The sequence below is a fragment of the Lissotriton vulgaris genome, chromosome 5 (assembly GCF_964263255.1).
Source record: "Lissotriton vulgaris chromosome 5, aLisVul1.2, whole genome shotgun sequence".
NCBI classification, from domain to species: domain Eukaryota; kingdom Metazoa; phylum Chordata; class Amphibia; order Caudata; family Salamandridae; genus Lissotriton; species Lissotriton vulgaris.
In genome coordinates this window covers 1,615,805,506-1,615,818,973 of record NC_141693.1, presented here as the reverse complement: position 1 = coordinate 1,615,818,973, position 13,468 = coordinate 1,615,805,506, and the positions used below count along the sequence as shown (strand labels likewise).

The 13,468-nt window shown below is 44.6% G+C and overlaps 1 protein-coding gene across 1 annotated transcript; it reads right to left on the bottom strand.

The window, feature by feature from the left end:
• Window positions 1-9,987: 9,987 nt before the first annotated feature.
• Window positions 9,988-10,926, bottom strand: LOC147716831 (olfactory receptor 5V1-like). Its single transcript, XM_086919790.1, has one exon. The coding sequence runs from the start codon at window positions 10,924-10,926 to the stop codon at window positions 9,988-9,990; it is 939 nt and encodes a 312-aa protein (XP_086775916.1).
• Between the last annotated feature and the right edge of the window lie 2,542 nt (window positions 10,927-13,468).

The window sequence follows — 13,468 nt, the reverse complement described above, 5'->3', positions numbered from 1 at the left end:
CATGCAGCAAATAGCAATTTATTTGATAAAGCAGGGTTGTTGCCCACTTGTGCACCTAGAGCCTGAGCAAGTGCAGTATCTCGTGGAGTAAATTATGTTGTCTAGCTCCTCAGCACGAGCCAACCCTGCCTGTGCAAGCCTTTACCGATGCATAAACCTCAGGTGTCTCTGTATTCCTGTGCTACTAATGCTATATTGTTTATTTCTGCTCCTCCGGCTGAGCTATTTGCCACAAAGTTTACAAGTAACGTACTTCAGAGAAACTTTCTTGGTGATTGGCATAATTTCAAAGAATTACCACAACAAATATTCCTTCGGTGGCTGACATGGCTGAGCTGATGCAGAAGCCCCTCGATTTTCATCATATTCTGACGAAGACATCTTTCTGCTGAAAGGCAAACAGTATAGGGGAGCAAGGCAAATATTCCTACTCTTCCCAAAGTCCAATAGTAAAATAAAGAAAAAAGGATGGTATCATCTTCTAAATAAATACATCCATATGAACCAATCACAATACTTTTTTTAGAGTATGCTACTTCTCGTAATATAATAAGAATTCAAAAAAGATTGCTGGTGACTTGTCTTCATATCAGAGTTACAATAACTAAGCAAATAAACTATTTCTATTTAATATTTATTTGTTTAATACTTACACACATTTTGCAAAGATTTTGTAAAGTCTGAAACATATCCTGTTTTGCTACAATAAAAAACATTATTTTCCTAAAATAATGTTAGGACACAACATATATTATAGTCTTTCTATCAAACATACTCTCACAAAAATATTTAATTTACTTTTTTTAAAAAAACAGAAATTCACTGTAAAAAAACAAAGGTAAAGCAACTTTATAGTCAGGTGAATATGTTAGTCTGTTTTGACCTAAAAAAGCACAAATATTCACCATTTATAGTTAATGCGCTAACTTTAACTTGTGTCCAACCATGCACTGCTTATGACCCCACATATGACAATGCTCATGAGATGTTCTATGAAATCATTTATGACATTACTGATGATATCTCAAGTTACATCATGGATGACATCACTGATGACATCACCCAAGCATCTTCTTCATGTATATTGCTGTATAAAATGCTATGGCTTAACATGTAGCATAGTTCATATCAACATTTAACCACTGTTACATAGTAAACCCTTTTTTCAGTAGTGTTCACTCTGTATAAAACTGTTCAGAGAAACTCAAAAAACAGAATACCCTACTACATACATTCATTATTTGTATCAAACCCCTGCCACAACGTGAAGCTACATTAAGAAATGAAGCTGATATCAGTAGAGAGCTGAGTACTGTAAACAGTGTTTACTCTATAGAGAGAGTTCATTCTATACCATACTATTTGAAAACAGTGAAACTTTCATGAGAATTACACCACAGAGTATTTAAAGGAATCTCAGAAAACTCTAAATTCTATAACAAAGTTGTCAAAAAGATACAATTTACTAAAAATGACAAAGATCATGCAAGACCAACAAGGTGCTTAATATCATACTGCAGGCATCCTTCTTACTGTGATGAAAACTTTACAGGTATACCTTCTTCCAAGGAGAACTTTTTAAAGTTTTGCCAGAAATTGTCGCCAACTTGGCAAGCTCCCCTTCTAATTTTACTTTATTAGGGGATCTCAACTTGCACTTTGATGATCCTTGGACCCAGTGGTCTCTGACCTAGTCCAGAATCCTCTAGCTATTCAGATGAAGCAAAATTGTAATGTCACCCATGAGAAATATTAACAAAAAGGGGTGGTGAGGGACAGAGACTCTGAATTAAACAGAATACTCTCACCCAGTCAAGAGATCAGGGCTAGATCCAACACCGTTTTTTAGCTCACTGCACCATCCCAGTTTCAGAACCTGGCTGTATGCAAATTAGTCTGTTCCTGTCCCAGTGCATGATGGGAACAGGGCAAACCAAACTACAAAAGCCAATTCTTACACTGGGAAGGAAACAAGCTACCGGGGACCGGTTTCTGGCATTTCAGCCGTCTTCGGCCCGGCTTGCTTGAATCCTGATGGTGCAATGAGCAAGGGACTCACATCTGAGTATACCCTTCCACGCTTAGGGTGGACAAAAATATTAACAAAAAGGGGTGGTGAGGGACAGAGTCTCTGAATTAAACAGAATACTCTCACCCAGTCAAGAGATCAGGGCTAGATCCAACACCGTTTTTTAGCTCACTGCACCATCCCAGTTTCAGAACCTGGCTGTATGCAAATTAGTCTGTTCCTGTCCCAGTGCATGATGGGAACAGGGCAAACCAAACTACAAAAGCCAATTCTTACACTGGGAAGGAAACAAGCTACCGGGGACCGGTTTCTGGCATTTCAGCCGTCTTTGGCCCGGCTTGCTTGAATCCTGATGGTGCAATGAGCAAGGGACTCACATCTGAGTATACCCTTCCACGCTTAGGGTGGACAAAAATATTAACAAAAAGGGGTGGTGAGGGACAGAGTCTCTGAATTAAACAGAATACTCTCACCCAGTCAAGAGATCAGGGCTAGATCCAACACCGTTTTTTAGCTCACTGCACCATCCCAGTTTCAGAACCTGGCTGTATGCAAATTAGTCTGTTCCTGTCCCAGTGCATGATGGGAACAGGGCAAACCAAACTACAAAAGCCAATTCTTACACTGGGAAGGAAACAAGCTACCGGGGACCGGTTTCTGGCATTTCAGCCGTCTTCGGCCCGACTTGCTTGAATCCTGATGGTGCAATGAGCAAGGGACTCACATCTGAGTATACCCTTCCACGCTTAGGGTGGACAAAAATATTAACAAAAAGGGGTGGTGAGGGACAGAGTCTCTGAATTAAACAGAATACTCTCACCCAGCAAGAGATCAGGGCTAGATCCAACACCGTTTTTTAGCTCACTGCACCATCCCAGTTTCAGAACCTGGCTGTATGCAAATTAGTCTGTTCCTGTCCCAGTGCATGATGGGAACAGGGCAAACCAAACTACAAAAGCCAATTCTTACACTGGGAAGGAAACATGCTACCGGGGACCGGTTTCTGGCATTTCAGCCGTCTTCGGCCCGGCTTGCTTGAATCCTGATGGTGCAATGAGCAAGGGACTCACATCTGAGTATACCCTTCCACGCTTAGGGTGGACAAAAATATTAACAAAAAGGGGTGGTGAGGGACAGAGTCTCTGAATTAAACAGAATACTCTCACCCAGTCAAGAGATCAGGGCTAGATCCAACACCGTTTTTTAGCTCACTGCACCATCCCAGTTTCAGAACTTGGCTGTATGCAAATTAGTCTGTTCCATGAGAAATGGCATTTCCTATATATTATCTTTTCTCACAATAGGGAAGTTACAGTAGGAGACCTGATTCCAGTGCCATGGTCAGATAATTTTCTTACCCTTCTCTCCTGGGATATCCTGAAACCCCCTTCTTATCAGTGGAACGACTAGTAGCTGGAAATGTTCCTGGTCCAACCTTGTGTTGGACTCTTGAAATTCAGCTCTGAAAAATACGATGCCTACTTTAGACTCCAATCCCACTGTCTTGAATTATAAATGTAACTATTGGATTGTTTTCTCCTTGGACCTAGTCATCCCTAAGAAATGCATTCATAAAAAAGTTAGGAACAGCCCCTCTCCATGGTACTCCCCCAAGCTGCGTGTTTACAAACAAACCTGCAGGAGACTTGGGAGGAAATTGAGAAGAGATTATGATGTAATGAGTATACAGAAGTGTAGATACCCCATAAAAATGTATCAATTATAAAGTGAAAGATGCACATGCATCCTACTATGAGGAAACATTAATTCAGTCTCAAACTCCCCTGCAAAATCTTCAAGATTGCGAAGGATCTCCTAAAACTTCAGATCATGGATGCTCCCCATGAGGGGCCTCCTGCCTGGTGCAATCAACTGGCAAGGTTCTTTTCTGATAAAATTCAGGATATCTACAATTCTCCCCCGCCTCTCCTTATAATCTGCGGTTTATGGAGGACTCCGTGCCCAGTGAGCAGTCTCTCATGGAAATCCCTTTGATGGATATGGACCCTTTAGTAAACATCTCTGCCTCAGAAAAATCCGGCTGTCCCAGTGACCTGGCTTCCCCTCAATTTCTAAATAAGGCTGGGGAAGTAGTCTTCCCAGTGATACTGGAGTTGATTAATTCCTCTATCTAGACCGGACTAGTACCGATACTGTGGAAGCACGCTATGGTGAAGGCACTATTGAAGAAACCCAGCCTTAATCCTGAAAACTTGGAAACTACACCCCATCTCCCTTCTCCCTGGGATCAGTAAAAGTTTAGAAAAGCATGTAAATGTGGTTATTTCTATTTTCCTTGATTTTCACAATGTACTGCACCCCTCGCAAACTGGATTCCTCCCCGAACATGGGACAAAAACGGCTTTATTGGCAGTGGTAGAAAAGTCCAAATAGAATATTGACCAAGGTGGATCAACAGCTATCATCCTTCTGGACCTCAGTGCCACCTTCGACACTGTCAACTATGACATCTTGATCAGCAGGTTGAGGAATGCTGGATTATCAGGGGATGTTATCACCTGGCTGCAATCCTTCCTTATCTTATCTTATCTTAAGGGAGTCTTATAAAGCGCACTGTCACCATAAGTTTCCTGGCGCTAGGTGGTGCTGAGAGATGTAAAAGAGGGGAGCTAGCCAGACTGTGTAAAGAGATTGGTTTTGACAAGTTTTCTAAATTGCAGCAGAGACATGGAAGATTTGAGCGATAACGGCAGCTGGTTCCAGAGTTTGGGAGCCAGGTGAGCAAATCTGCAGCCACCATATTTTTGAGTTTAATTGGAACTGCAGTCAAGAGTTGACGATGGGAGGACCGTAGGTTACGAGCCGGACAGTAGGGAGTCACTAAGGATCTTAAAAAAACGAGAGATGTACCAGTCACAGCTTTGTAGGTCAGGCAGCCGATCTTAAATGCGGCTCTCTGTTCGACCGGCAGCCAGTGGAGTTTGCAGAGCAGTGGTTTTGCGGACTGCCACTTCGGGGTCTTATAGGCCAGTCAGGCCGCCTGGTTCTGCACGACATGCAGCCTATGCAGCAGATATTTCGGTAGACCATGATACAAGGAGTTGGAGGATAGGACCTTCTAGGTTTTTGAAGGAGAAAACATTTCAGAACGTATCTCACTAAGTTGCGGGATCCCTCAGGCCTCGTCCCTGAGCCTGGTTCTGTTTAATGTTGATATGAGGCCCCTAGCACAGATTGTCCTCCCTTTTGGGATTGAAATATTTACCTACGCCAATGACACCCAATTAGTGGTGGCCATAAATCACCTGGAAGACAACTCGCCCTGCCAAGGTCCTTACCTGGAAAGAGTTACAAAATAGATGGAATCCTCCTATCTTAAACTGAATGGAGACAAGACGGAGCTTATGCTTCTGGGTAATTCACCCATCTTTGACATTTGATCAGCATGGCCAAGCTGTCTCGCCTCCCCAACCACACCCAAATACCAGATCAAACGTTTGGGTATGTGGTTAGATCGGTCACTTACATTTGATCATCAGGCGATGAAACTGCCCGCTTCCTGCTACAGCATTCTATGAATGCTCCACAAAGTCCTCCCGCTCCTCCCCTTTTGAGCAAGGAGACTCATGGTCTAAGCCTTGATCCTCACCTGCCTCGATTAAGGAAATGCTCTATATCTAGGAGCCCCAGGGGCAACCACAAACATATTGCAAGTTATTCAGAATTGCACAGCACGTATGTTCCTTAAGATTTCCAACACTGATTCTTCAAGATTCGCCCTAAAGACCTTGCACTGGCTCCCGATTATGGAAAGAACAAAATTTGAGTCCTTATGCATTGCTCATAAGTCCATCTGGAAGAAAGGCCCCTCCATAATCCGTTCTATCACCTCCCCCTAAAGTCCTAACAGATACCTCCGATCAAGCAACCTCCATGTAGCCTTTGTCCCTAAAACTAAAAAGGCGAGAAGTGGTGGCCAGGTCTTTCCATTTTAATGCTGCCAAGCTGTGGAACGCTCTCCCTCTTCATCTACTTTTGGAACCCAACCTCCTGTCCTTCCGTAAACTTCTGAAAACATGGATCTTTCAAAACCCCACCCAGTGGCGTCACTAGGGTTGGTGTCACCCAGTGCGGGTAACTCATGGTGTCACCCCCTCACGACTTAACCCATGAATCCATCATTGACCTCCTCCGAGTCTGCCAGTGCCAAATAAGGGGCCCATACAGAATAGTTTCAGTGCTAACTCCCACATTGCCCCATCCCTTGTCACCCCCAGTCCCCACCTCTCATTTGCCCCTATTCCCTCGAGGTCCGGGACCTGACAGTGGATTTTTATAAGACTTTGGAATTTTAACTGATTATAGGCTCAGCTCTTACAGTCTAGGATCTTGTAAGCTTTGGCCATAAACATCAAACTTATCCCCTTAGGTTATTTATACATGTCTTAAAGTCTCAGGGAATAGACAGCAGAGCTACCCTTTAGCGTATTCACACCTTAAAGGCACGGGGGTGGAGGGGGGGGGGGGGAGAAGAGTAACTCTATCCCTCATGTTACACAGATTTTAGTCTTACAGGCTAAACCCTTAAATAGCAGGGCTTCCACTTAGGCTATGCTATTTTACAGCTAGAGCACACAGACAGCAGAGCTATCCCTCATCTTCATAGAGCCTTTACAGGCTCAGAATACTTACTTGTAACAGGTAGAGCCAAAGATAGGAGTATAACTTCCACAGAATACACAGATACCACTTGCTAAGACCGTAAACAGAAGCGTCATGCCTCAGGCGCTACAGACCACGTAGACTCAGGACTGATACCTTACAGGTATCGCATGTCATCATCAGGCGCTACAAACCATACAGGCTCGGGACAGATACCAACCACTATCACACAGGTTTTGCACGTCATCACTCAGGCGATACAGACTATACATGCCCAGGACTCGGACCATACAGTCATTGCACAGGTCATACAGCCCAAAGCTACCGGCAGAAGAGGTACGATTCACGTGGCACGGTCCAGCAGCGTAATGAAAACTGTGTGCCCCCACCAAAGTAAGTAGAGGTAGGAGCCACGCTCTGGACCCAGTCAGGAGCTCTTAGCCTCTTAGACCTGATGCCCGCCACCGGTACTCAGTGCCGGGGGGGCCCCCTGGAGCTCGCCCCCCCCCCCACCCCCCCAAACCCCACTGCTAGGGCTGCCAGGGTTATTGTTACACCCCGGCACAGTCCTCACTAATTCTATTTGTGTTGTTTTCTATGGAAACATGTTTTGAAAGACATGCAGCGTCAATCTTGATTTTTCTCATTATCTCAATTCGCACACTGAGTTTTCACATTCGTGCTTCAAGGGCTGATAACTGGGTCAGAGCAAAATATATATATAACAAACACACTCTTTCGACTTGTGGTCTGTTCATCAAGAGGACTGTCTGGAACTAAACACCTGTTAGACCTTGGTCTTGGCGCTCGCACACAGACACTTCCAAGTGGAATCTACAGGTTCATTCAGAGCACACACAGCTCTGCCGGTGCACCTCAATCCCTGACCGTAGCACATTCATTTGCTCCAATAACGCAGCATGCGCGCAGCTCTTATAGTACAGTTCTATCAAGCTCCGCAGAGCATATTGCTCTCATTAGTGAACGGTGCACAGTGAGAGCTGGGCGGTCAGGGCCAGGGTGTAGAGGTGAGTAAGAGTGATTGTGATTGGGTGAGAGGGCCAGAGAGCTGGGAGGGCCAGGGTGCAAAGGTGGGTGAGAGGGATCGGCTGAGAGGGCCTGAGAGCTGGGAGGGACAGGGTGCAAAGGTGGGTGAGAGTGATCGGGGCGAGGGCGAGGAATGCGGGATGTCAGAGCCGAGCAGCCTGGGGAAGGATGATGGATTGGAGGGTGATGCCCAGCCTGGGTAGGGAGTGGAGATCCTATACTCCCTAGTGCCTCACCTGCTGCCGGTGCTATGTTTTCATCCAGCAGCGCGTGCATGCTGAGACTTCAAACCGAAACTAAAAGTCCCAGAATAGAAAGAGCTGTTTGGTTTAAAAGCCAAGACGGACGGATGGCGCCAGAGGACACACAGACCCGCCTGGAAGCTCTGACTCCCGCCCTGCAGGCTCCTCTACGCAGCCGGTGCATGACCCACTGAACGCACCTCTAGGCACGGGGCCAGAGACCCGGGGAGGCTGCAGGTTCGAAGGAGGCTCTGGTAGGTTGTGTGCGGGCTGCCCGGAGGCAGCAGGTGAAGGCGTTCTCTCTTGCACATAGCTCTCCCAGTGCACCTCAACCAATATCCGCAGTGCCTACAGCCCTTTTACCACTCGTGAGTCCCACCCGCAGTGCCTACAGCTCTTTTACCGCTAGTGAGTCCCACCCAGTGTAGTTGACGTAATCAGAGGCAATCACGGTAGATAAGTGAAAGGGAAGTTAAGTTTATTATGATAAATGGAAGGAAAAGGCTCACAGGGAAAGAAGGCAGGGCAATATAGTTTTCTCAGTGACAGAGGCCGGCAAGTGTACATCTCCGTCCGTGACCCTAGTCTCCGAGCAGTGGCTGTCTGCTACAGCCACAGAGGAGTCGCGCTCCGCCCTGCCCCCACCCCACTTCCTTACCTGCTGGCGCTGGTGATGATGGGCGAAGAAACATGGCAGTGCTTACATTTTACGCACGTGTAGTGGTGGGCGTGGGCAATGAAAACAGTGGGTCCGGGAGCAGCCACGTCACGTGAGTGACGTTTCCAACGTCGCTGACGTGCGGACACTGACATCGTATTCTAGCTAAAATGTAATTGGACAATAGCACTGCAGAGAGACGTAGAATCGATGGTGTCACCCCATGTGAATGGTGTCACCCGGTGCGGTCCGCACCCCCCGCACCCCCCTAGTGACGCCACTGACCCCACCTACTAAGCTGCTCTGATCGGTCTGTTGCCTTCGCTAGCGCTGGGTTGCCTAGGGGTAGCCAAGCGCTCTACAAATATTCCTAAGGTAACATAACATCCATGTTAAGTATAAATTATTATGGGGACACAATTATCTCTAATAACTCAAGGCTGCTTCTAAAAGTTACTATCTGCTACGTAGAATCTTTCTCATTTTTGAAACTTTTCCAGCAGAGCCAATAGGTTGTGTGGAACATAATGAATAGAAGCCAGCTGTTGCTTGCACACACAGTTACTCGCGAATGCAAACATTCATAACATGTTGAACACCCCAACAGAGCTATGGTGCATTAGGAACATATGCATTACACCTATTAGCTGCACCCAAGCTGGCCAAAATTACAGAAAAAAGTAACTGTAAAACAAACTTGCGCACTCAATATGTTGTCATCAATGATGTGTTTGAAATGTTATCAATGATGTCATGAAGGATGTCATAGATGATAAGTGATAACATATGTGAGGTCAAAAGCAGTGCATGGGTGGGACGTAAGTTATAGTTAGAGTTGCTAACTGTAATTGGTGAATTTGAGTGTGTTTTTTAGTTCAGAACGTAAATGTTCACATTCACAAATTCACCTGCCTCTACCATTACTCAAAACTTAGTTTTTTGCAGTGAAAATAAAACAGAAATTTTTTTTACACTTCACTCTAATGTTACTTTAAAGTTTTTTTTGTTCCGTTTATATGTGTGTGTGCGTGTGTTTGTCCCTGTATATGTGATGCTTGAAGGATTGCATTCAATTGCTTTTGGCAGAATTCCCATGCCAAGGCAGATGCTTTAAAATGCTTTGCAAGAGAGAAATATTGGAGCAAAAAAGGTTAGGTCAAATCCATGGCAGAAAAGGCACGTTTAAGAGTTTTCTCGTGTTTCTTAATCTTTCTTATTGTGAAGACAGAGAGAATGCCAAATGTTGCTAGGGCGGAGATCACCGATAAAACAGTTTGTAACTTGAAAGGCAGAGCAACAGTCGATCTTGAGAGGCTCTTAGCTGAACTCCAACAGTAGTGTCAAGCAAGAAACTTCTTGAAGAGAAAAAGTCTCTAAAATATACAACATTATCTAAGCAGCTGAATCCTATGCATGGCTTTTTTCAGTACTCCTTGCACATCTTTGTTCCTCAAACTATAGATAATTGGATTTAATGTAGGTGTTACTATTCCAAAAAGTACCGTGACTATCTTGTCCTGGTTCAGATGATTGGCTGACGCAGGCCGGATATAACTGAAGACAGCTGTCCCAAAAAATAAACAGACCACAGTCAAATGAGAAAGGCAGGTGGAGAAGGCCTTGTGACGCCCCTCAGATGTCTGGATCTGTAGGATGGCCAGGACTATGAACACATAGGACAGGAGTGTGAGCGTGAAGGAGCCGATGATGACAGATGCTCCAGTTGTATAGACCAGTACTTCATTAACATGGGTGTCACTGCATGAAAGGGCCAAAAGGGGAGGGAGGTCACAGAAGAAATGGTTGATAAGGTTAGACCGGCAGAGTGGCAACAAGAAAGTAAAAACTGTATGTCCAAGGGCGTTTAGAAGACCTGCAACCCAACAGGTAGTAACCAACAGGAATAAAACACGATCATTCATGATGACATTGTAACGCAAGGGTTTGCACACTGCTACATAGCGATCCAGAGACATGACGGCCAATAGAAGGCATTCTGCCCCACCCAAGGAAATGAAAGAGTACATCTGCGTCACGCAGCCAATAAAAGAAATCATCTTCACCGATGAAAGGAAGTCAATTAGCATCTTTGGGACTGTGGTTGATGTAAAGCAGATATCAACGAAAGACAGATTACGCAGGAAATAATACATGGGGGATTGTAATCGAGTGGACAGTGTTATTGTCAGTATCATCAATGTGTTTCCCATGAGATTCAAAATGTAGAGACATAGAAAAATCACGAAGAGTGGGATCTGTTTTTCAGGGTCAGCGGTGACTCCAAGGAAAATAAAGCTTCCCACTCTGGTGCAGTTCATTTTCTTCATGCTCTCCATACATCTTTTCTGAAAGGAACAGAAATGTCTATGATGATGAACATGAAAAGGCAGGTATCATAGTTCCTCATTATATATTAGAACTGTTTTATAATTCTAAGAGTGTAACTTGTCACAATGTCGGTAAGTAGAGATCAAAATATTTTACTATTTTTAAAGTTTCAGGGCCAATTAAAAAATCAATACAAATGAATTATTTTTTCGAGTTAAATGAACAAATCAAAAAGCAAGCTAAGATAAATTTCACCACTGCATTTATTTATAACTCTGCTTAATGTTCAGTTACCAGTTCCTTAATCAGACTTGTGATATAGGCACCCCCATGCTGAAACAAAATCTTTTGTGTTAACATTCATTTATTCCTGAAATGTGCTATTACAAAAACACTACAACTTTTGAGTTGCCAAGACTAAATCAAAATCATTTCATAGTTTATTGACATTTTTGACACTTTGGATTTCAGCTAGCTACTCATGTGCACACATCAATTGGCAGAAAACATAATGCAACTGGCTTTCACACACAATCTCACACTGCTTAAATCTGTGGGTGCAACCCAAGACATAGACTTACCACTCTCTAATCGTTTTCCCACTTTCAAACATGTTTTAGGTTATCGCTCTTCTTACTGTTGAACTTGGCCCTGCTCTGAAGGGTCATCCACAAGCTTTTTGCCTTCACTCCTCTTATTTCAGCTGAAATTGTGGGGATGTCTCCTTGCACTTTACCAACACTAACCAGTGCTAAAGTGCTTCGATCTCTCCTTAAAACATGTTGTATTGGCTTATACCAAAGCGGTATATTTAATCTACTTGTAAGCGTAAAGTAAAGTGGCTAGGTCCTAGGGCCTGTAAATTAAATGCTACTAGTGGGCCTGCAGCACAGATTGTGCAACCCACGTAGGTAGTACTTTAAGTTTAAACATGACTCAGGCCTTGCCTTCGTAGCCTGTGTGTGCAGTTTTAAACTGCCATTGTGACCTATAAAAGTAAACCTTTTGCCAGGCCCAAACTTTCCCTTCTAACAAATATAAGTCACCACTAAGTTCAGTCCTGGACAGCCCAAAGGGCAGGGTGCAGTGTATTTAAAAATGTCAGCACTCTCCCCAGCAGCTCAGTCGCACTGCCGTTCCTAGGACTCCTCAGCCTTCCCTTCTCAGAGTTCGCGCCTGCCACCGGTACCTTAGTCAGTCCCTTCGCTGGTGCCTCCACCAGCCGCTGCGCTGCCGTTCCTCTACTTCTGCATCCAACCCCCTGACTTTACCCACTCTGCCTTGATACCTGTCTTGTGACATTTGTTCTTGTGGCTAATTGTTCGCTCTGTGCCTATACTGCTTCTTCCTTGTGCCTAATTGCTGTTCCCCACCTGTCTCGCCGCCCGCACCTGCTTTATTCTGCCTACTTCTCTTCTCTTCTTGTTTCTGTTCCCAACTTACTCTCTACTCTCTCTGTGCCTATTTTGATTCTTTTTTTTTTACCAATCTGGTACCCTCGCCCGTTTTCCCACCGCTGAGTCCCTGCGGCCATGTTCTGACCGGGTTTTTGTCCTATTTTTGAGTGATGGTGACTTTAGCCTACTATCATTCTAATAGAGTGATTAGAGCCTTAGATTTAGCCTATTTACAAGATGAATCCATTGATCGTGACATAATTCCCTGTTCAATTCTCTATTTTAGGGCCTATAAGCTTATGTTAGGGGATAGATTCCTTAGTATTGGTATTATATCGTCCTTTTGTAAGGTTATTAGTATATTCTGATAGAGTTATTCATCTTTCTGCTTACTTCGGGCCTTGTAGGTCCCGAACAGGAGAGACTCCATCTTTCTTTCTGCCTCGGCTGCTTGAGATGCTTGTAGGTCAAATGTGATGTTTTAGTTATAAGGTGTTATTCGCTTGGAGAGAACCAGCTCGAGCTGGCCCTTATCGAAAGACTGTATTTTTCTCCGTTTCAAAGACGCAACATCAGGTCGGCCGACTGAGAGCGTGTCCTTGGCACGGGGTGGTACAAGAATTTGGTGGGCGGCAGGTCACTGGCTGGAAATTTCCATGCATGAAGAGGGTTCTATATTAGCGAAAGTACAGAGAGGAGGAGCAGTCATTCAGTCAGTTAGTAGACGGCAGCTAGTCGTTAGCATTTTGCAGTTAATCAACTAGGAGCAGACAGTCGTCATTTTGAAGTCTGAAAAGACCGAAGGCTGATGATCTCTCAGAAAGATTGAAGTTACTTTAATTGGAGTAGTTGGTGAGCATTGATAGTGAGGTCAGAGCATGCAGAGTGAAGAAGTTAGTGGAGCGGACGAATACTAGAGCGGCAGAAACTGAATTATAAGATTGAAGTTGGAAGGTGAAGATAGTCCACGACAGAGAGGAGAGAGGAGTAGTGCAGAACGACGAGAGTGAAACAGACGAAACAGAGAACAAGAGAGAGGTTCCAGTGACTTGGAGGGGAGCAGAGGAGACAGAGCATAGCGGTGCAGACGTGTGTCCATGATTGCAGCGGTGATCCTAAGATGAGCCAAGGCACAGACGAGAAG